Source organism: Lutra lutra, chromosome 6 (assembly GCF_902655055.1).
Source record: "Lutra lutra chromosome 6, mLutLut1.2, whole genome shotgun sequence".
NCBI classification, from domain to species: domain Eukaryota; kingdom Metazoa; phylum Chordata; class Mammalia; order Carnivora; family Mustelidae; genus Lutra; species Lutra lutra.
The window spans coordinates 12,250,942-12,275,207 of NC_062283.1; the positions used below are offsets into that span (position 1 = coordinate 12,250,942).

General features: G+C 43.2%; 1 protein-coding gene across 2 annotated transcripts in view; it reads left to right on the forward strand.

The window, feature by feature from the left end:
* The window catches only part of DTNBP1 (dystrobrevin binding protein 1), a 134,093-nt gene that overhangs the window by 47,721 nt on the left and 62,106 nt on the right, over positions 1 to 24,266 (forward strand). For both annotated transcript variants that reach the window (XM_047734114.1, XM_047734115.1), the window contains exons 6-7: positions 3,523 to 3,655; positions 21,900 to 21,922. In XM_047734114.1, coding sequence (XP_047590070.1) covers positions 3,523 to 3,655; positions 21,900 to 21,922 — 156 coding nt within the window. The remainder of the gene's footprint in view (positions 1 to 3,522; positions 3,656 to 21,899; positions 21,923 to 24,266) is intronic.

A 24,266-nucleotide genomic window follows, 5' to 3' on the forward strand; every position in this document is an offset into this window, starting at 1 on the left:
TGGCCTGCGTAGGTATCATTTCATTCAAGTTCCTGGCCTCATTAGTTCTCTATCACAACAGAGCTAGCCTCTAAATACAAGTTGCCATCGGTCCCAGTAAAAATTAAAAATGTAAATACATATGTGTATGTCTTCAAACACAGAACAAGTATTAATTCCGTTACTTACTTTCGTTTTAGCAAAATCATTTGAAATGTAATCCCCCTCACTTACAAGGGATCTTAAGTCTAACAGCATAGTTTTGAGTATAATTTATAGGCATGTCAGTGTCCTAGAAAAAGTGAAATTCTCTTGATATTTTGGTCTGTTAGATCCATAGGTGTTCACAACATGATCATTTCTGGTCTATAAAATTATTAGTTTCAAATGACTTTTGTATGAGGGGGCTCAGTCAGTTGAGCATCTATCTCTTGGTCTTGGCTCAAGTCATGATCCCAGGTTCATGTGATCGAGCCTTGTGTCAGGCTCCGTGCTCAGTGGGAAGTCTACTTGAGATTCTCTCCCTCTGCCTCCCCTTCTGCTGTCCTCCTTCCCCCTTGCTTGCATGAGTATGCGTGTGGACTCTCTGTCTCAAATGAAATCTTTTAAAAAATAAATAAATGACTTGCATGGAACTCAACTATTTTTAATACATTTTTTTCTCTGCATTTTTTTTAAGATTTTATTTATTTATTTGACAGAGATCGCAAGTAGGCAGAGAGGCAGGCGGAGGGGGGAGGGGAAGCAGGCTCCCTGCTGAGCAGAGAGCCCGAAGTGGGGCTCCATCCCGACCCTGGGATCATGACCTGAGCCAAAGGCAGAGGTTTTAACCCACTGAGCCACCCAAGCACCCCTTTCTCTGCATTTTTTTTTAAAGATTTTATTTATTTATTTGATAGAGATCACAAGTAGGCAGAGAGGCAGGCAGAGAGAGAGGAAAGGAAGCGGGCTCCCTGCTGAACAGAGAGCCCGATGTGGGGCTTGATCTCAGGACCCTGAGATCATGACCTGAGCGGAAGGCAGAGGCTTTAACCCACTGAGCCACCCAGGCGTCCCTTTCTCTGCATTTTAATAGTAAATTATAAATTACTGTCAAGTGCTAAATTAGGTGCACTTTGTATTTATATGTAAGTATATAGTGTTTATATGCTGGGCTCCATTGGACCCTTTTGACAGCTTTGGAAGATGTGAACTGTTAGCCCTTTTTTCACTGATGAGATGTCTTACGTCATTGTAAGGGGCAGAGCTGGTTTCTAAGCGCCCTTCAAAGCCCTCCTCCTGGCCAGTCCCCTGTATGCTAAGGATAACAACTTAATGTGCATGATACTGCAGGAACCAAGTAGCTTAGAGTTAAATGGATTTCATATTAAATTTAATTATTCTAGTTCTTATCACTAATCAAAGTGAAATAGCCTTTTAAATAATCCTATTAGCTATGATCGCCATTTAAGACCCCGTCAAGCTAGTTATAACAGAATGAGCTAAACACTGCTTCTTCAGGGCCAGTAGCCCTAGCTCCCAGACTGAGGAGCCTACTCGTTTTTCCACTTAATGTAATAACAACAATAAAATAACGTAAACAGCAGTGAATACAGTAACATCATTCTACCAGTTTTCCCGCACATGAACTCTCTATGTACCATGCAGGTCATTATTTAAAAACTTGGATTTAATTCCTCGTGGACTGAAATTTAGATTTTGCATATGGTTTTGGGTTAGGCTTTCCATGATCACGTCTCACATATAGTAAGTGTTTTGTGGCCCCGGAAGATAGATTCAAAACTGCTATGAACTGCGTGACCATCAGCCCTTTGCAGCCCTCGTACAGGTTTACTTACGGTGACCTGTCAATATCTGGGAGTACTAAACTGTCATCACGCTTTCACTTTTCAGTAAAATTTTATTTTTCCCCAAATCCCTGTCTTTAAACCCTAAGTTCTACCAAACAGAAGAGGGAGGTTGGATAGGTAGCCTGGATATTTAGACAGATCTTTGGATCACAGGTTGCAAACAGGCCAAAATTTGCATCTTAATAACCGTAAAACTGCAAGTTGAAATACGTGGAGTTTGCGTCTAATCCTGATGCTACAAAAGCTGCTTTGGGCGGTCCTGCGGAAATCCAGCGGACACATGAAGGAATTAGATGCGCCGTGATTTCATTTAGCTGTTTGTGTGAAAGCGAGACTGGAAGTCTACACAGCTAGCTCGCTCCTTCCCTGCCGCCCCGTCCTTTCCCCACTGGGTAGCTGTGACTTCCAGATTCGAGGGTCCTCTTGCTGGACCTTCCCCTCACCTCCCTCCTCTGTGTTAGGCGCCACTCTGAGTTTCCCGAGCTCTGCATGCCTCACTCTGCCAGGACGTGGTGTCATTGAAATACGTCTCTCCTCCTTTCAGCTCTTTGGCACAGGGACTGTCTTTTTCATCTCTGTATCCAGTGTCTGGCACACAGGGTGTTTGGCAAATGGGCACAGTGCTGTTGGAGTTCTCTAAAATCTTCGACCTCTAAAACTTCTCTCCTGTTGGAGGAAACCCAGCCCTCACTTCTACAACTAGGAAGTCCTCGTTCACCGAGCACCCGATCAATTCAGAAATTGTTGTAGCACAGGACGGACTCGGTTTTGATTCCCAGTTGCCCTTCAGTCGCTAGGTGACCTTGGGCAAAGCGCTGAATTAATTTCTGCAGGCTTTGGTCTTGGATCTTTTTAAATGAAGGCTTTTACTGGAACATGACCTCCATGTTCCAGTAAAGCTGCCAAGCTCTGTGGCCTAGAGACACAGTAGACACCTTAGTGGTCTGGTGAGCAGAGCTGAGGCTCTTGCTCACCAGCCTGTGCCCTGGGCTTACCAGGTCTGTGACATATCAAGATTGCCGTGGACCATTTGCCAGGGCAAAACAAATGCTCTGCTCAAGTCACTTGGAATCTCAAATTTTAAATTATGTTTGGTATAATTTGTGTTAATTATAATTTGCTATATTCATCCTTTGAAAATTGATTATTCACATGTGGTTTATGGGATCATTAGGATATCACATTAGATGAATCACGATGCTCTGTTTCCTCAACACCCTGGTTAATAGAATATTTAAAGTATTTTGGAAGATTACATTTGCAAATGCTTGAAATATAAAAATAAAGTCAAAATAATTTGAGGTACATTTTAAAGATGGTCAATATATTTTATTTTGCTTCAAGAAAGCTTAATGAAGGGGCGCCTGGGTGGCTCAGCAGGTTAAAGCCTCTGCCTTTGGCTCAGGTCATGATCTCAGGGTCCTGGGATCAAGTCCCGCATCGGGGTCTCTGCTCAGTGGGAAGCCTGCTTCCCTTCCTCTCTCTCTGCCTGCCTCTCCACCTAGTTGTGATCTCTCTCTCTCTCTAATAAATAAAATCTTTAAAAAAAAAAGCTTAATGAAGAATATTAAAGACAGTTTCAACATTTTAAACTTTGTAACTTTTGGACATGTTTTTTTTCCTCTGTGATCGAAGATTCTGACTTTTTACGTTTGTTTTCTATTTTTTTTTTTTGGACCTTCTGCACTTCCAGCTCATTTAGAGGCTAGCTTTGAGGAAGTCGAAAACCACCTGCTGAATCTGGAGGATTTATGTGGACAGTGTGAATTGGAAAGATACAAACATATGCAGTCCCAACAGCTGGAAAATTACAAGAAAAATAAGAGGTGAGTTTGAAAAATTGGTCAGCAGTATTCATTTACATGTTCTTCTTTATAAGTTCGGGCCAATAAAAGACAAAGGTTGCAACATGTAAAGCTCATTTGTAAGCTTTCCAAAATATGACCTTTATATACATACGTGGTTTGGTACCACTGTGTGTTGCCATTTTATGGAGATGAGGCTGGGATCAAAGGTGGAGGCGAGCAGAGCAACAGGCGGAGCTCTCCCAAAAATTCTGCAGGAGCCCTGGCCTCATTTCCTCCCCAAGTGGCATATCCTGAGCCGCTTTTTCCCTTTACTTTCCTTTCTCCTCCTTTATTATTAGAGCAGGAAGAAAAGGAACCTGAGCCCAGGTTGGGGAAAGAGGCTTGTAGGTTTGAAGCTCAGCTTTGTCACACGCTGGTTGTGAGGCCTTATGCGATTACTTGATCTCTTTTAGCCTCAGTGTCTCTGGCTGATAGTGAGTATGATACTGTACCCACTTCCTAGAGTTGTGAGCATTAGATGAGGTAAGAGCCATCAGGCCCAGTCAGCTCTGTAAGTATTAGTTATACTCATGACCATTGTCATGGGGCTGATAGGAACTTGATGCAGAAGAGAATCCCAAGGGTAGACAGCTTATGGGACCAGCTGTAGCGTCCCAGTTCATACAGTGCCACCTTGGGCAGGCTCGGGGGGTCCCTGGTAGCTGATGAGGGTGCTGAGACGGTCCAGGGTCTGCCCTGCACAGAGCAGGGAGTAGAGCCGAGACGGGGGGTGTCTGTGCTAGTTGCAAGAAAGCAGAAGTTGTGCGATTGGAGTCGGGCTTAGGTCTAAGAACAGATTTGGAGGGAGAGGAAGAAAGATCAGCGGGGCAGAGTACCCTGTGGGTTTTAAGATTATTGGCAAATTGAGTTGATCTGGATCCAGGGTGTAGCGGTAAAGGAGGAGTGGGTTGTTGACATGGGCAGGAAGTGCTGATCACTGCATACAGGAGGTTCAAAAAAAAAAAAAAGCGAAGCTAATATGTGGGTATTATAGATGATCACACTGACATCATAGTTTTCTAGAATAATGCCAAGGGATGGGGCGGAGATGAAACGGAGTGTTCTGAAATTTTTGGTCAGGTCCATGTGTTCCTAGGGTTGGGTCTTAGATGTTAATGAGCCAGAAGAATCACCTGGGCAGTGTTTCAAATGCAAACTCCTGGGCTCCATCCTTGGACAGCCCCAATTGACAAGTTAATTCCAATGGTTTTGCTGTAGACAAGCCTTCCAGGCAGTTCTGTCACGGGCAGTTCAGGGAGAGACCTTTTAAGAGACAGCAGGTGGGGGTGAGATGGGGTGGTGGGCAGGCTGTACATGGAAGAGCTTCGAAAGGAGCCCCACGGAGGCTGTGGATAAAATTGCTTGGAGAAGTTTGTAAGTATATGAATTTTTCTGGAGGTGCTTTCTGTAAATTGCATTTGCCTACAGAGATTACAGGAGGGTATGTGGCAGCCTTAAGAATGGAGTCTTTTTCACAGATAGGACTTTTGAATGAGTGGGTGAGCGCTGGGACCCAGGGACTTTCAGACTCAATCATGGGGCATGAGAGATGAACTTTCTCTCCAGAAGAGAAGAAAAGAATCCAAGATACCAGAGTTCGAGATGGTCAAGTTAGAGATGGTTTGGCTTGTCTGTAATTTTAAATGAAAAAGTAGGGAAATAGTCTGTTGTCAAAGTGTTAATCATGTAAAGAAGTTTATTTATAAAACAGTAGGTTTCAAGGAGCATAATAGGAAGGCTTAGAATTTTGAAAGGAAACTTTTGCAGGAAATTGGGCAGCATGTGTAGAAGTCTTGTGAACCCTAGAAGTTACATGGTTTCCTCATCTGTAAAATGGAGATAATACAGGACTTCGTAGGGTTATGTTAAGGATTCGGTTGGTAACGTGCTAAGAATAGTGCTCAGCACGGGGTGAATGCTGTGTCACTTGGCCCGCACTGGCTGACTTGTATGAGAATGTGTACAGCTGGACTGAGGGGTATTCCGTATTTGTACCAGTTACGTTGTTCCACTAATGAACACCGGAATCGTATGAGTATCGTGGTTTTTCTATTCCATATGTGTTAATATTGATTATTGAAAAAGGGTATCTGGTACTTTAGTATGTAAAATTAAATTTCAGATTTTTATAACCTGATTAGATAGAAAAGAGTAACAAGATTTGGAACTATGAGGTTTTATATCTTTCTTTTCTTCACTTTCATCCAGTGGTTTAAATGTATTTTAATTAATGCATTATAATTTATAGGTTATAAAATGAAAATTAATTTTAGTATTTGGAGAGCAGCACTGCGTGTAATTTAAGTGAAAGTCAAAATATACTGAATGGGTCTTAATATGTTTCACGTAATTGAAATGACACAGCATTTGTCTTTTAAGAGATAGAATTATGTAGTAGAAATAGTGTGTCTTTAAACTCAAAAGACCCAAGTCCTGGCTCTGTTGTTTACCAACTTGGTCGCTAAGCCTTACCAATAACGTAAACAGTTGATCAACACATACTTTGTATATTTCATGTACTATATGCTATAATCTTACAATAAGCTACAGAAAAAATATTACTAAGAAAATCATAGGGGAAAATACATTTATAGTATTATACTGTATTTATCAAAGAAAAATCTGTGGATACACAGACCCATGCCATTCAAACCTATGTCGTTTAATGGTTAACTGAATATTGAAAACAGCGGGGTTCAGTGAGAGTCTGCATATCACACAGTAGGGCTATTTTTGGCCTCTGTCCTCACTGGCTCGCAGAAGTCTGACAGCCAGGCTTACACCCCCTGTGCAGATTATTGGAGGGCTCATCTGAGAAATTGCGTAGCCTGAGAGAAAAGACCTGCCCATATGGACCTTTGGGGGAGTGCTGTGATGAAAGAGCGGGGTCTGCTTCGTAGCACCCCCCCCATGCTGAGCTCCACACTGTGTGTGTGATTTCTAATCAGCTTCATGGTGCCTCACTCTTAAATAGGAAGGGGTAGCTGGGGAGTAATAGCCAATGGAGGAAAGCTTCCAGAGTGAAAGGGGCCAAAATAAATGGAAAATAAACAAACTAATAATAATTTTAAAAAGCACCCAGACAAATGAGAGACTGTAAGGGGAACAAAAGGAAACTTACAAACAGAAATCATAGTTAATAGCCTCAGGTATACGATGCCACCTTCTAAGAGACCATTTTGCATTTATGAGACATGAACAGGATGCTACAGAAAAGGAATAGTAAGAGACAAGAAAGAGCTCTCAAAAATAAAACATGACAGCAGAAGTAGTAAACTTCAGCTGAAGTATTGGGAGATCAGGTTTGGCCTCAATGTAAGAAAGCACAAAGATAAGAAACGCTAAGAATGTTGAGAAAATTACAGAATTCATTCCTGAGTCCCATATCTGACTACTAGAAGCTTCAGAAAGAAAGGGGGAGAAAGGCAAATTTATTAAAGAACTAACACAAGATAACTGTTCAGAACTGAATGATATGAATAAGTTTGAAAGGGCCCACCAAGTACCTGACAAAATGAGTGGGAAAAATACATTGTCGATGCATATTTTTATAAATTTCACTACAGTAGGAATAGAGGTCATAAGAGTCTTCAGAAAAATCTTCATATTAAGGATCAGGAATCAAAAGGAACTTGAGAATGGTTCTAGAGCTGGAGAGAGATTTTTCACTTTACATTTGCTGAGCAACATTTTCATCAAGTGGGAGGAAATGGTCGTTTCCAGGCGTACAGGGGCTCCGATTTTGCTCATGCGCATACCGTATCAGGAAGCCGTGGGAGGATATGCTATACCGACAAGGGAATAAACCAGGGAGAAGGAAGAACGGACACAGAAGAGACATGAATTGCAGTGAGGATCCAACGAGTTCGAAAGAGAAACAACGGGAATGCTCAGTGGGATGGCAAAGAGAAGTCTGAAGAGGCCCGGTGAGCGATCCAGACTGGAGAAGGAAGACCTTCTGGAGGATTCAAAGAGCAATGTTCAAGGGAAAAAATGAAACTAATGGGTTGTCTGATAAGCTTGATCATATTGAGAGTTTTATAAGCTCTGATGGCAAATCTTTAGTGATAGGTAAAACGGGCCAAACAAGGCAACTGTTACCACTAAGGGAGAACACAGTTTTACCAGAAGAGAAATAAAACACCGTATGACTCTGTTACAGACAATATTTATAGAACTCTGTAATACCTAATGTGGAGTTAGGCTGCAATTCTGATATAACTTACTGGAAAGATGGAGAAGCTTGCAGACCATGAGGGAGGGATTGAAGAAAGCTCACCCTCGGGCTTCCACAGCAGGAGATCAATATGTGATATTTAAAATAGAAAAAAATGAATATCGCTGTTGGCATATTGTTTAGAAAAATGGAAGTAAATACCAGAAATAGCCAAAAGAATGGAATGTCGTTTCTTGTGATAAATACAGAAACTGAATTTAAAAACACTCTAGAAGGACGCAATGGAATGTCGTTTCTTCTGATAAATACAGAAACTGAATTTAAAAACACTCTAGAAAGACGCCTGGGTGGCTCAGTCTGTTAAGCTGCTGCCTTTGGCTCGGGGTCATGATCCCAGGGTCCTGGGATCGAGTCCCGCTTTGGACTCATTGCTCAGTGGAGAGCCTGCTTCTCTCTCTGCCTCTGCCTGCTCGTGCTCTCTGATAAATAAATAAATAAAATCTTAAAAAAAAAAAATAAAAATACTCTAGACTGAGAAGATTGCCACTGACAGAACCTTCCATGATCACATAAGTTCCAGAAGCACTCCATCCTATATTTGCCTCGGGGAGTTTCGTAGGACATTTCAGTGCCTTCAGAGTGCTGGGAATTCCTGTAGTAAAGAAATTTGTTTGACCCAGCCCCTCACAGCTGGCTTGTTCCCAAACCAGTCTGTGTGTAATACATGTTAAAGTGCCATGACTTGGTATTCTCTGTATAACACCATCTGAAAAATTTTCAAATACTGGTTCCCCAAATTATTTTATTACACAGGGAAGACTTGCTTAAAAATAAACCTCCTTCCTTTTTAACAAGATGCCTTACAATCTGAACTATGACTTTTCTTGCTCTAAAGAAGATAACAAAAGATTGGCTAGGGAGTGTGTGTGTGTGTGTGTGGTGTGTTTTAAAACGTCTGCACACTGGGGCGCCTGGGTGGCTCAGTTGGTTAAGTGTCCGACTTTTTTTCCCCCCTTGAGATTTATTTATTTGAGAGAAAAGAAGCAGGAAGGAGGGGAAGAGGGAGCTGGAGAGGCAGACACCCCGTTGAGCAGGGAGCCCAACTCAGGACTGGATCCCAGGACCCTGAGATCATGACTTGAGCTGAAGGTAGAGGCTTCATGAACTGAGCCCCACTTGATACACCAAGCATCTGACTCTTGATTTTGTGGCTGAGACGTCAGATAATTCAGAAGATGCATTAGCCGTACATGCCTAACTCATGGATTCCTGGCAATAGGAAATAAATACTTTTCATCAGATAAGAGTTAATATTTTGTTTTTGTTCTTTTTTTTATTTGAGGATAGTTGACAAGAGTCAGTATTTTGTACATGAGCCAAAATAAAGAACTTCAAACCATTCACATGTTTGTCTATCGCTAACAGAAGAACGGACCTGAGATTTGGAAATAGTCATGGTATTTGGTGGGGGAGGGGAGTCACAGATGTGTAGAAAGTAGAATTTCTTTTCTTTCTTTTTAAAGATTTATTCACTTATTTTAGAGAGAACGAGTAAGGGCCAGAGGGAGAGAGAGGATCCCAAGCAGAATTCACACTGGGTGTAGAGCCCGACCTCATGACCCTGATAGCATGACCTGAGCCAAACCAAGAGTCAGATGTTTAGCTGACTGTGCCACGCAGGCGCCCCTGTAATAAAGTATAATTTCTAGTGATTATGTAGGATCTGAAGAAAATAAAACAGGATAATGTTCTCGTGGTAAGGTGGGGGGGGGAAGGTGCTGTCATCAGGGTGAGCGGGTAAGGGACTTCTGAGAAGGTCCACGAGAACCAGGACCTGCATGGGAGGGCAGCCGTGTAAGGATCTAGCATTACACAGTTCCACGCAGAAGGAAGAAGAGGGACAAAAAGCCTGAGTCATGGGGCACCTGGATGCTTGGTGAACCACCACCAGTTGGTGAAGCATCTGCCATAGCTCAGGTCATGATCCCAGGGTCCTGGGATCGAGCCCCACGTCGGACTCCCTGCTCAGTGGGGAGCCTGCTTCTCCCTCTGCCTCTGCCTGCTGCTCCCCCTGCTTGCTCTCTCTCTCTGTCAAATAAATAGATAAAATCTTAAAAAAACAAAAACTGAATCATGAGCACTGTTAGAGAATGGAGAAGTGGAGAATCCCAGCCTTCTGAATTTTTCATCTTTCCACCATTATGCTCCTTAGCATGCTTACTAAGATTCTTTCACAATAATTATCCTTAAAACCATACATAAGTGTGTAACTTTATTAAAATATTTCTTATTTCCAAATTTCTGGATCCTTTGTTTTCTTCAGCATGCAGCATACTGTCAGAATTTCTCTGAAAATAGCTACATCTTGAAGAAGACAGTGATTTTAGTGATTCCACTTAATTATAAAAGACTCCTAATTTTCACAGTCCTCTGTTGGCCTTGAAATCTGCTCAGCGGCATACTAAAACATTTTTCACTGGTTCAGACTTTGGAACTGGGTTGTTATCTCTTAGAAACTCTTGGGTTGGGTGGGGGAGGGTCACTGCTTCTGTTGAGGTCTAGTGATCACACATATCTTGAGAAAGTTACTCCTTTTACTTTCTGTGTCACGGGTAATGCTAAGGAACTGTGCTCTCTCTGTTATTTGGTAACATGTCGACTGCAGATGAAGTTTCAGAAATCTTCGAAGCTGAGTGTAAGAGATTTATTTGAGATGGTATGACATACCTTTAGTAGAAGTTGACCAGTTTAGGTTTCAGAGAATAATCTGCCAAACTCCTGAGCTTCCAGAAATGACCGTCCAAACTAATCTAGAAAAGGAGTGGGCCTCAGGTCTGAGCTGTACTTCCCATACTGAAAGTTGGGGATGGTGGTGGCGGGAGGCTTGGCAGGAGTGTAGCACACAGGCCTGGCTTTGCTGAGAATAGAACAGAGGAAACTGGTGGCATTCTACAGGGTGAAGATGGTTCTGGAACCAGAGGAGAAGGTCCGAAGTACCTCATCCAGAGGAGTTGGGCAGAAGGTGGACAACCAGTTTCTGAGGTTTTGCAGCAGAGTCTGGTTCAGAATGGAAAGTGGATTAGGAGGACGTTCCCTCAGGCAGTGCTCTGACAAAAAGGGCGTGGACGTATCTACCCAAGATGGAGTATTAGGGACCAGATTTACTTTCCCACCTGATACAGCCAAAAACCAGACAAAACAGTGCTTCTTAAGACCCTGGACATGAGGCAAAGAAGAGAAGTGATCCTTGATGGACAGGAAACAAGTGCAGTGAGACCTCCTCTTGCCTCTTCATTCTGCCTCGAGAGAGTTTCCAGGCTACAGAGCAGGACGGGGGACCCAGGAAGAGCCTGGCACATTCTGAGTAGAAGAAACAGAGCTGGGAGTCCGGGAGTCCGAGGCAGCCAGGGTTTATAGGACACGGTGCCGGAGAGGAGAGAGCTGCACAGAGAGGATCCTGGAAATCCGCCAAGGGTTCCCCTTGAATATCCAGAAGCGTGTTCCTAATGCATGTGAGGAGACTCCTAGAGGCAGGAGGGGTGAAAAGGCAAAGCTAACAGTTGCTGTTACTACGCTGTGCCTGTTCTCAACAGCCCTCCTGGAAAATGTTGTAATTCATGGGATGCTGGGAAGAGCACTCAGGAAAGTGTTCTCTCAGTAGGGGGTATAATTAGCCCCCAGACGAGTCCTGCTCCAGACCTGTTTAACAAATCATGAAAGCAGTCATCAAAAGGACCAGATTGTTTCCAAGGAAATTAACTCCCAAAACAGAGCTCAAGAATATTTGTAGGAGGAGGACCTGAATATCTAGCACCCAAAAGATAAATCACGTTGTGTAGCATCTGATTAAAGATTACTCAGCAAACATGGAGATAACTAGTCAATCAAAAGCAACTCAGAACTGGTACGGGTGTTAGCATTAGCAGACAAGGACACTAAAACCAGTTATTGAAACTACTCTCTAAGTTCAAAATATTAAGTGGACACATGGAAGATGAAAAAAGGCCCAAACCTGTCTCTCCATTTTTCTACATTTTACTTCCTCCTTCCCTATTAGATGCTAGTTTTAGGTGGTTCCCAGGTGGTTAACTGATAGTAAATTATTGTATTTATTACGCTATAGTAATCACACCTGCTAAGCCAGTGACCTCTTGCGAGGAGGCTGTGAATTTATGGGGTTCATGAATTTGTAATCAGATCTTACATCTTCTTTCAAAATGAAACCTAAGCTTATGAGTTGGCGAGGAACCCAACAGATTCCTATTCTGAAGTGTCAGAGAATAAATCTTGACAGTTTCAGACTTTATACATAGTCACAAGAACAGATGTAGCTAGAATATTTTCACAGATTATTAGATCCTCGTGTTGACAGTAAATATAGTTCAGGACTGATATTTAAGTTCTTCAAGCTTTATTTTGAACGAGTATCTGTTTGCTATCAACATTAAAAACTCATGTTCTGTCTTGCTTTAAAAATAATATTTCTCTGATTGGTTTACGGTACTCTTTTCCCAAACTTTTTCTCCCAGTTGTGTAAATGTAGTTCTGTATGCTCATCAAGATATTTGTTTTGACAGAGACAGTAAACACTTAAAATATATATTTGCATTTGAAAGTGGTCAAAACTTAAAAATATAGCAACCTTGAGAAAGGTTTACTGAAATTCGGGCAAACATAATTATGATTATCCTGGGTTTACAAAAAAAAAAAAAAAGATTATCCTTTTTCTGAAGATTGGTTATAGCTTCTGCGTAGTCATTTACAGAGCATGTAATAACTGTCAGTGTTCTAGAATTAGCTTGTTAAATTCGGGATCATAATTTACATCTGACATGGCCTGATACCGTTTTGGAATTTGTTGCGTCTCCTCGTTCATTCCTCTTTTTTCCAAGATGCTTTCAATAGTAGGCAACCGGTTACTGTAGTCTTCAGGTGAGCATGGCTAAAACATGTTGCTACCCTCTGCTTTGCTCCTCTGACATTATTGGTGGATTCTAGAGACGGGACAGGCAGAGACCTGCTCAGCAGCCTGTCCTACCTGCTTGCCCTGTGGTCAGTGGCCGGAAAAATCAGTGCAAAGGCAGCAACAAGAAAGGGAGTGCTCCTGCTCTCCCACACGCGTTCCTCCAGGGCGGTGCGCTCTAGCGTGGCTATGTTGGCCCCGTCTCTCTGTGGTCTCACTTCCTACCTGCATTCTGCCATTTCTGGTCTTCGTTCTGGCTCAGAAAATTAGCACCGTCCGTGTTTCAGAGGACATTCAGTCGTTAGCTACTGGAGAGGTTTGATCCTGGATTTCAAAGAAGGACATTCTCCCCCAAAGTGAGCAACGCTTTCCTTTCTCTCTGGAAGTTCCATGGCATGTTTTGTTCATGATGAATTCTTCTCGTTATACTGATGGCAGAGAAGTGCATTACTGTCATAGTAAACAGCATATTACTTCTTAGAGGAGGAGAAAATAGAAGCTGATAATATATTACTCTCAAGGATGAACTCAGATGAGAATTTATCGCTTGATACCAATATTCTGTGCTTTTACATGGTTTTAAAAACAAAGCATCCCGTAAAATTATAAAATAAATATTGGACCGACTCAAGGAAAGTTCAAACAATATTTACCCTATAAGCAAACTTTTAAAAAGATTCATTCATTCACTCAAATGAATGGACAAGATGCTTGGCACACTAAAGTCAAAATATTGGTAGAGAAAGAAAATTGAATAAACATTATATAACGTGAAGACCAATTAAGAGACACAATCTATGATGTACTTTGAATATTTAATTTGTATTTTTTTTCCTTAGTTTTTAGGGAACCAGGTCTATTGACATATGAATCCCTATTTATCTGACTTCTTGAAGCTATCCATTCTTGACTTCTACAATTCTAGCATCCTTTCGGTTTCCTTCAGAGGCGCTTGAATGTTGGTATTCTCTTGGCTGTCGCCTCCTCCCGTTCTGCATAGCCTCCCCAAGTAGTCCTGCCCTCTCCTTGGCTCACCCACCCCCCCATGTGGTGACCACGATCAAATCACTGTCTTCGGTTCGGGTCTCTCTTCTGCCCGCAGAATCAGCTGCCATCTGGACAGCCTTACTTGGACATCTCAATGGACGCCTGCCCCAAATTATACTCCACAGCCACACTTGACCTTTTCTTGTCTCAGTAAGGCACCGCCATCTACAGATCTACCCATTCCACAAACGTGGGAGTTGTCATAATCCCTTTCCCCCATCTTGCCATCTCCGCTTAGTTCCTAGTCCAGGCCAGTCCCGTATTCTTGAATCTCTTCTTGCCTTTCTGTCCTCACTGGTCCTTTCCAGCTCAGTCGTGTGCAGCCTCAGTTCCCGTGACAGCCCCCTCATTAGTCTTCCCGTCGGTAATCGTGTTCCTCCAACCACTTATATTACTGTCTTTGCTTTTTTTTCCCCCTAAAATACAGTTATGATTAACACTTCTCACCGTTACTTAGGTAACGGTAACATTTATTTAGCATTTACTGTGTGCCAGGTACTGTGCTTCAAAACCGTAGTCTAAATTAACTCAAGAGAATTCTCCTAATGACTGTCTGAGGGGGCGTGCTCTCCTTGTTACCAGCGAGGAAAATCGGACCGGGGAGATTAATTCACCAGCAGCTGCAGAGCCAGGAAGTGGCAATGCGGCACCAGATCAGTGTCTCTCGGACTTCCAAGTCTGTCCGTACCCTTTATATTAGCGCCCCACAGAGCTGTCCACACTCTGGGGTGGGATGCTGGGGCGTAGGAAGACCATCTTGCTTCTCTCAGAGCTCTGATCACTTCAGCTCTCGTGACTGCTAATTATAAAAATGAGCAAGCAGGGTTTTTCCATAGTGGTACCACTGGATCACGGACACGTCTGAATGTGGGATGCATGATTTTTTCCTTTAATCTACCTTCTACCCCATCAACCACACGCTCACCACGCCTGTGGGGACGTCGGGTTTCAGGCAGCATCACGTGGTTGTATGATGCTGAGAAACAGCAGACCACTGCCTTGGTCGTAATGAGTGGTAGAGTGGGCTTTTTTAGGAAACTGGATGGCCAATTAAAAATCCTGAATTAAAAAAATCATTAATGCAAAAGTATTAGAATTCTTTCACTTATTTCAAAATTTAGAAATTAGCTACCATGGCTTAGTAACTGGACACTTTTCAGTACATCAGTGAGAATAAACATGTTTAACAGGCCTTGTGAAAGTCACGAGACATCTTCAAGGGCATGCTAGGTTTTCACTTTAGGTTCACATCAGTGATGATGGCTTTCAATTTTAGTTTCATCGATTTCCTAAAAAGGAATGTGCTTTCACAGAGATGAGTGGACCCGGATGTGGCCCCAAAATGTGGGGGTGCGTCTGGGTTTTATATACATGACTTGTATCCAGTAGACTAGGGGGTTTACTTTAAGTACTTTCTGGTGGGGCTGAACTCTCAGGTGGGCCACAGCTTGCATTTACAGAGGGTGTGTGCCTTTGAACTATGTTCTGGGTGCCACAGATCGCACACGCTTGGAGTCTGAGAGGGGCGCAGATTTTGTTCCCAGTCCTGTCTCTTATTAACTGGGTAGGCTTTGATCCGTAAGCCCCTTTTTCTTCACTGGGTAGGTGTTATGTGGTAAGAACTCAGTGAATAGTCCTTGCTCCTACCTCACCCTTCATCCTTCATATCCTGCTTCCTTCAACCACAGGCGTCCCTCTCCAACTCAGAGAGATTTGCATGGAAAACAGGCCTGGGGAAGTAATCTCCTTGCAAGTTTGGAGGGAATTTAATCTGTACATAACTTAGTTGCCACCAACTAGCTGATTTCCTAGACCTTCATTCTCTTTGGAGGGAAGGGCATTTTTTTTTTTAAAGATTTTATTTATTTATTTGTCAGAAAGAGAGTGAGAGAAAGCAACACAGGCAGAGAGGCAGGCAGAGGCGGAGAGAGAGGCAGGCTCCCCGCTGAGCAAGGAGCCCGATGCGGGACTCGATCCCAGGAACCTGGGATCATGACCTGAGCCGAAGGCAGCAGCTCAACCCACTGAGCCATCCAGGCGTCCCGGGAAGGGCATTTTTTAAAGTTCCAAATCCTTGTTACCATATTGTCCAGATTCTTTTCCATTTTAAAGGCCAGTGTTCTAGGATCCTATCATTTCATTATTTTTCTTTTTAGGCTGTACTTTCCCAAAGTAGAAATATATGAAACTGGTGTTAAAAGCATTATAAATACGGCCTTAGTGCAGCTTTTTTTTTTTTTCTTGAACTAGCTGCTTTTTAAAAGGTTTCATTTTACAGATAATGTTAAAAACTGTTTTGTTCTGCAACACATCCCCTGGGCATGATCTGTGTAAGGAGTACATAACAACAGGGATTACAAAGATACAGATGGTTTTGAGAAAATTCACCACAAGCTAGAAGGCCAGCTCTCCCTCCCCACCCCCCTCCCCATCCCCACCTTCTGTCCTGTCAACCCCAAAGCCACCAAGCCTGTAAGGATACGCGTTTCATGACTGTAGGGTGCGGGGAACGACAGATTTGATGATGAGTGGTAGATGGGTCGTTTTGAAAGAGGTCGCGTGAGATCTTTCCCGTGAACAGTTAGTCACGGTGACAGATTCCATCCATCCGCCATAACAAAGGGAACGCCCTTCAAGTCTGTTCTAACCAAAAAATACTCCTGATTATTCTTAAAAAAAAAAAAAAAAGATCCCCTGAATATTTTCAAATGTGAAGAAAAACGTCAGAGTTGCTGTTGCAGTTTGGCTTTTTGAATGTGGTGGCTGGTCACACAGCATCGTTGTGTTAGCTTCCGGTCCCAGATTCGTCCTCGGGGAAGCCCTCAGTGTTGGCAGTGTCCTCCATCCCTGAGGTGCTTGTCTTTATGGACACAGTCATCCGGTGGTTCCAGTCTGTTAGGTTTGCATCCACGAGTCTGATGTAGTTCATTTCTATCCATATACAGATTTAAGACACTTTCTGGAACATTCCACAGACTTATTTATTAGTATGATGTTTTTGTTCTTTTTATTCTGCCCTTGTAACTCAACCCCTGTAGAGAAGATGATTACATAGCACTTCCATCCTTTGGAAATATTACTAGATTTTGCGTCTGGTGTTATTTGTTGAATGTTTTAGTTTCAGGGTTCGTTATGCTGAATTTTGTAAAGGCAGTTGCTGAACCGAGTAAATTTTAAAATATGGTAAAACGTAAGAGAGTATTTCAGTTCTTTCTACTTATTTGATCTTCTGAAAATGCCATTAAACTATGAAAAATAATAGACTCAAATTTTTGGAAATGAAAGTGGCAAGCAAGTTGTTATCAAATGAGATACTATGTGACCAGACTTTTTTATGAAGAATAAAATTCTCAGGGCGCCTGGGTGTCCCAGTCAGTTAAGCCTCTGCCTTCAGCTCAGGTCGTGATCCCAGGGTCCTGGGCTCGAGCCCCGCATCGGGCTCCCTACTCAGGCTCTCTGCTTCTCCCCTCTGCGCCTCCCCACTGCTCATGGTCTCCCTCACTCTCTCTCTCAAATGAATAAATAAAATCTTTAAAAAGAAAATAAAATTCTCTATAGTTACAGCAAGGGCTTCCTTGAAGAAGCAGATCTTAGTCATTCCTTGATTTTTCTGAGCGTTGGTTGGGTCTGACTCTGCACGCGCATGATCACGGTGGATGACACAGGCTTTCTGCACATCAGGGGCTCGGCAGCGTCATTGTGGAGATGATGTCTGTGCGGAAAGAAGCACATCACAGGGCAGCACGTGAGGTTCTCTAACACGGAGAGAGTTAAGCACCCTAGGAATTTAGATAAGGAGAGATCGCCAATTAGGTGTCAGAGATGAACTTGAAAACTGTTCCGCACTGATCCTTATCATTTCTGTGTCTGATAGAGTTTGGAGAGTGACCAGAACGTAAAACACCTGCTGAACCTGTGCCTTTCATTTGGTTAACTGAGAGAGTGACATAATGGTTAAGAGTAAAACATCTGCCATGTCCTCAGTAAGTGTTACCCATCATCCTTCAAAACTCAGTCCTGTCCAGAAAGCCTTTGCTACAAACCAAGGTGCACGAGCTGCTCCCTCCTCTTTATTCCTAGAGAAGCCTCAGCCTGTCGTTACCGGAGCGCTCACCTGTGGGAAAGATTTCTGATTGTCGCCATACTTCTTTGTCTCCCCCACCGGAGGCCCTTGAGGTTATGAGACATGCACATTCGAACCCAAGCATTATTCCTAGAGTCCAAGACGCAGTAAATTTATGTTGAATGAATAATTGAACACAACAAAGGTTACCTTCAGTATAAGAAAATGGGTAGAAGGCTGATAACAGTGATGATGGGGAGAAATGGATGAACTCAGGATATGTTTTGAGATAGAAGTGACAGGGTTTCTTGACAGACTGAATGTGAAGAAGGAAGGAACAGATAAAGCAAACTTGAGGAACTTGGTAATGCCAGTAGCTGCCACTCAGGCGCCTGGGGAACAAGAGGCCGTCTCGCACACGCTGTTCGAGAAGCTGACGCCGCTTGAGTGTGCCTCTCAAACAGGCGGGCGTGTGTGAGTCCGGAGCTCAGAGAAGAGATCAAGATAGGAGACGGAGCTCGAGAAATCAGCATATAGCTGGTATTCAGAGCTACATGGCTGGCTGAAATGGCCTTGTGAGAGAATGTAAGTGAAGGAGAGAGAGCCCCAAGCCAGTCTGCCGCGAGCACTGCAGTGTCATGGTCAGAGAGAGGTGGAGGGGCTAGCAAAAGAATCCAAGAAAGCAAAAGCTAGAGGAAGCTTTCTCGGGGGGTTGCCGATTGGGTCAAATGCTGCTGAGGGATTCAGAGGAGCCCTGAGGAGTGATCATTGCACGGGGCAATGTGATTGTTGGTGACCTTGACTCTGCAGGGGGTGGGGTCCGGAAGCCAAGTTGGAATCCGTCCAAGACTGGGAAGTCAGGGAGTAGAAATCTGCAGGAGCTGGATTTTCGGGGCGCCGACGCGGGGTGGACATCGTGTCTTTCTGCATCACCAGATTATTTCATCAGATTCCAGACTGAACTCCCGCACTGCTTTCCTCTTTCCGAGTGTTCATTGCTCATGGACTCACCTTCCTCCAGGGGTCTGGACCGGAACCCTCAGCGGTCAATGTCCTCCTCCCCTTCCGCTGCTTATCCCGGTGGGATCAGTTGCCAGGACTGTCGAGTCCTCTCCACGGCATTTTGCAAACGCGACTCCTCCTGTCCATCGCCCTTGCCACTTCCTGCTCTTCCCAGGTAGCAATTAGCCCTTCTTCAAACTCCTCTGTAGCTTCCCGAGTGCTCCCTGCTTTGATTCTCCCCCTTTCCAGTGGATCTGTCCATCACAGCTAGAACGTTCTTCCTAAAGCACAGCTTTGCTCCTGCGATTCTGCTAAAAATAAAACCAGATCCTTTTAGCCTGGCACTCAGAACCCTCTGCCTTCTTAACCTCATCTCCCACACCGTTCTCTCTGTTCAGCCCGCTGCTCTCCAGTGTTCGCTCTCGCCGCGGTCTGTAACCTGCATCATCTGACCTGCACCTGCGTGCCTTCGCGCTCACTGTCGCGTCTGCTTGACACACCCGGCCCTCGCTCCTCTCCTGCTGTCTGTACCTCCAGATGCTCATGACCACTCAGAGACTCGCCGTCCACCCAAAGAACCTGCAGATTCCCAGCCTGTCAGTGCCCCTGCTTAACCGAGTTCTTAGTCCTCTCAGAGTTGCCCGACACGGATCTCTCCCTTACCCGACGGCTGTCCTTCCCTTCGCTATCTCAGCCAGTCTTCCTTTTTAGGAAGTGGGGACAGGAACGATTCCCCTTCTGGAAGTTTCTCGAAGATTTGACTAACGGTGTGGGTTCCATCAATAGAGGACACCTGGGGCGCCGCTCAGCTGCTCCCCATTTCTCGGTGGGCACCTTCCCGTTGAGGGGCTGGGGCAGCCCGAAGGTGGAGAAGCGAGCGTGCCCCTCCCGTGAGAGGCGACTTTCCCCCACCCAGCAGTGAAACACCCTGGATCGTTTATCTGGCTCTTAGTTGTGGGGATTTGGGGGTGGGAGTGCGGGAGACGTCTCTGAAATTGTGACTTTTTGAGTTCCGGCTTTTTAAAACAGAAGGTGCCTTTTGGGAATTTTGCTCAGTGCCACACGTTCTAGAAGCTTCTCATCAGAAAAGAATTACTCATTAATATGGAGCTGAGGGCTCTGTCATCTCGTGCACCCAGCAGGGGGCTTAGAGACTTGCTCCTGGGAGGGCATCCATGGGAAGCACATCGAAGGTGTCTTTGTAAGATGCTCTCTGACGACCCTGTTGCCTCTCAGTTAGGTATTCTCGGTTTCATCCTGTTATTAGGAGGTAAAGTTAAGTTTTAGGCGCATTTAACTTGTACCTAATTAATCTTCCAAGAATGAAGTGGGGCTGTTGGCTGAAGGGAAACAATTGCATTTTGTTTTTCAAGGTGAGATTGAAAATAAGCTATGTTTCTGGAGCGTTGTTACGAGGAGTCGGTGTTTTCAGAAAAGAGGAGAGAAGTGCCTGTCTGATTTCAGAGCCTTCCCTTGGCTGTGACAAGAGTATTACGTGTTTGGCCTTCCAGCAGGCAGATTGCCCGTCCCCTCCACCAGCTGGTAATTGTAGTCGACTATTTTGGAACACTAGGGTTATCGTAATTAGTGGTGTGGAGTACTGACTGGTGAGTTCAGAATAGCCCTCCGTGCTTAGTAAAACCTAGAGTGCAAATAAGAGATAAATGTCTCCTATTTTGAGTGTGATCATAAGCTTTTCCTAAATAAACTCACCTCCTCAACAGTACTTCTTATCACCACCAATAGAGAGGGAAAATCCAGTTCCAAAATTACGAAGGAAAAACCTGAAAACAACTTCCTTTGACTTCTTGGTCAAAAATGTTCTGTTTCATGATTGTTCATCTATTTTATGCTGCTGTGCATGTCCCCGGGAAACCTGGTATCTCGGGATCCTTAATTGACACTGACAAAATGACAACCCAGAGTGGGTCCTCCAGGCGTGGCCCTTTTGTGTCCGGATGAGCTGTGGACCTCAGTCTTTTGATATGTGCTTTCCTCTTTCACTTAAAAGGGGCGATAACTGTTCGTATTCTGGATGACTTTTAGCCAAAGATCTTAAAAATCTGTTATTTAATATTGAGCAAATTGTTAAGTGCTTTTATAAACTGATTCTTATATATACGAGATGGTTCATAGCTGGTATTAAAATGCTTTTTATTTTTTCTAAGTGTTTTCTTTAAATTCTGGTTGAATTTTTTTTAACCCATTAATAAAGTAATAGCAGAAAAACTGAAAATAGTGGGACGCCTGGGTGGCTCAGTGGGTTAAACCTCTGCCTTTGGCTCAGGTCATGATCCCAGGGTTCTGGGATCGAGCCCCACATCCACAGCTCTCTGCTCAGCAGGGAGCCTGCTTCTTCCTCTCCCTCTGCCTGCCTCTCTGCCTACTTGTGATCTCTGTCTGTCAAATAAATAAATGAAATCTTAAAAAAAAAAAAAACCTGAAAATAGTTGCTTTAGACTAATTTTATTGGTAATTTCAGTAAAGCATAGGGGAACGTCCAGAAACACCACTCTGGGTTTTTTAAGTATATTTTTATTATGATCAAAGAGCAGGGCTTTTTAAAGTATATTTGTCTTATAATCTAAGAGCAGTTTACATTGGAAACAGATGATTTTAAAATTTACATTTTCTTAACAGACAAAAAAAAAAAACACCCCAGACTCTTACATACAGAGAACTGGTTGTTGGCAGAGGGGAGGGGAGTGGAGGGATGGGGGGAAATAGATAAAGAGGTTGAAGAGGTACAAATTTCCAGTTATAAAATAAAGAATTCACAGAGATGGAAATAGGGAATATAGTCCATAATATTGTAATAATGTTGTTTGGTGACAGATGGTGATGGCATTTATTGTGGTGAGCACTGAGCAATGTATAGAATTGTTGACTCACTTATGTTGCACACCTGAAACCAATGTAACACTGTAATTATACTTTAAATAAAATTTACATTTTCTTTTTTCTTCTACAGGAAGGAACTCGAAACCTTCAAAGGTAATTCTGTGTTTAATTCTTCACTTTAAAGTAAATGAGAGTTAATTGATGTCAGATGTTCTCTCATGATGAACTCATTCCTTTTTCTTTGAATCAGTTCACATCAAAAAAAAGTTTACTTAATCCTGTTTCTGTAAGTTTTATTTAATCACCGGTGGTTTTGATACCCTCTTTGAGCTGGAACACATATCCTAAGTGAGAGTTTCATGATGACCATGGCAAGTAATGCGTAAGGAGGGCCTCATCCTACCTTGGAGGTTGTTGGCAAATCCCAGTTTGACTAGATTCTGGTTTCTCGTGTGCACAGTCTGGGCCACGTGGAGAGGCATGGTGATAGGGAGATGAGCCCCTGTGATTGATTGATTTTGGAAGGTCACTTGACCTTCCAAAATGTGTTCCGTCCTGGGTCCTGCCCTGCCACCGTCTTGTAACTTTGGATAAGTCTCTCACCTTATTCGGGCTCGGTCTCTCCATCTGTAAAATAAGAAGCTCGGGGAACTATATCCTGAGATACCAAAAGCACCCCGCTTTGCCTTTTCATTTTAGGGAACTTTTGAAGGTGGGACACTGGAAAAATAACTCCAGGTCGTGTTGACCCTTGCTGGTCATGGCACAGCCCTAGTGCAAAATAGAGAAAACCACAAACTCTCCAGCAGATCCGAGCCCTTCCAGCATGCTGCTTTTCAGTTACGGATGAGCAGGTACACAGAGAGGGCAGCGTTCTCCAACAGACTCATCCCAGCAACTAGGAGGCTCTGAACTACTGCCTCTTATAGTACACATGAAACCAGTTTTATGCTTATTGTATTTCACATATGAGCTAGCACTGACTAAGATTGACTGAATGAGTACGTTTTTCTAGTTTATCATTTACAGCTGACTTGTTTATGCGTACGGTCTGTTTAGCTGTTTTGGGAAAATGACCTTCAAGATAAAAGGTAGAAAGTCTATTCCTACTGTGACTCTAATTGAACAGGCTTGTTTTGGCTAGATTTCTGTTTGACTGACTATGGTTACAGTAAAGTGGCTGAGGTCGTGGCTGGTTTATTGAGGGTAATGCTAAGTATCGTGTGATAGTACGTTTTCTCGTGGTTATCATTATTTCTCATCAATATGTGCACCAGGACTCATGGATGTTATTTTCCATCCATGGTTGAAAATAAGAATGAAATCCTCATAAAATGTACTTTTCCATCTCATTCTTTCTCTTGTAGGCTAGCATGTTATATAACATTAGTGGGTGGGGGGAGCAATCAAGTTAATATTGAAAGACAGGCAGGGACACAGATGATGCAAATATCAGCTTCACTTGCATCTCAATACTGGGGCCTTTTTTTTTTTTTTTTTTTTTTTTTGGTATGACAATATTCACAGTGAAAGAAGAGACCAGCCATTTCCAAAACGTTAGATAGTGTTATATCATACCCAAGAGAATAATTCAGTTTATGCCGACATTTCTACATTTATACACACATGCCTAATTATGGTATGGCCTGTAACAGTGTATCCAGCCCACCCACGGGCCAAAGAAAGCTCTCATATTTGAACAAACCGTAAACTGATTATTACATCATAACAAAATTTTTTAGTACCAACATTCGTTGAAAATTCTGTCCTCCTGAGTGTTTTGCTAATATTTCAAAAGCATGCATAGCACATAATTAAAAAGAATTGTAACTGTTCTTCCAAGAAAAAACGTGGAGGAAAAAAGAAAAAAATTTACAAATTGTAACAGTTCCTTACTATTTGAGTGTACAAATTGTAACAGTTCCTTACTATATGAGTGTTGTCTTTGGTTTTCCCTTATAGGTTACAGGAAGGCAAAAGATGTTACTTGGTCTAATTGTTTTATTCAACTCTTGTAGTTGTATTTGGAAGCTTATTTTTTAAGTTCATGAAGCGCTAACTTCGGGGAACAAAAACAAAATTAGTAACCCTCAAAGTTAGTGGTACAGATCAGAATCATCCACATTCTGGATTCTTCCTTCTGTACTCCATGGATGTTAGTGGGATAGGTCCCCATTCCTGGGTGACGCCTATAGCATGGCTCTAAACATTATCGATACTGGCTATTGTTTGTTTGTTTTTTAAAATATTGGCGGCAGGAAGGTTCTCTGTGTTCGCTGAATATTGCTTTGTTTTTTGTTTTTTGGGTTTTTTTAGAGAGATGGAGAGAGCCAGGTGGGGGTGGGGGGGAATGGTGAAGAGACCAGGGGAGAAAGAGAATCTTAAGCAGACTCCCTGGCTCAGCACAGAGCCTGACGCGGGGCTCTGTCTCAAGACCCTGAGATCTTGATCTGAGCTGAAATCAAGAGTCGGAAGCTTAAACGACTGAGCCACCCAG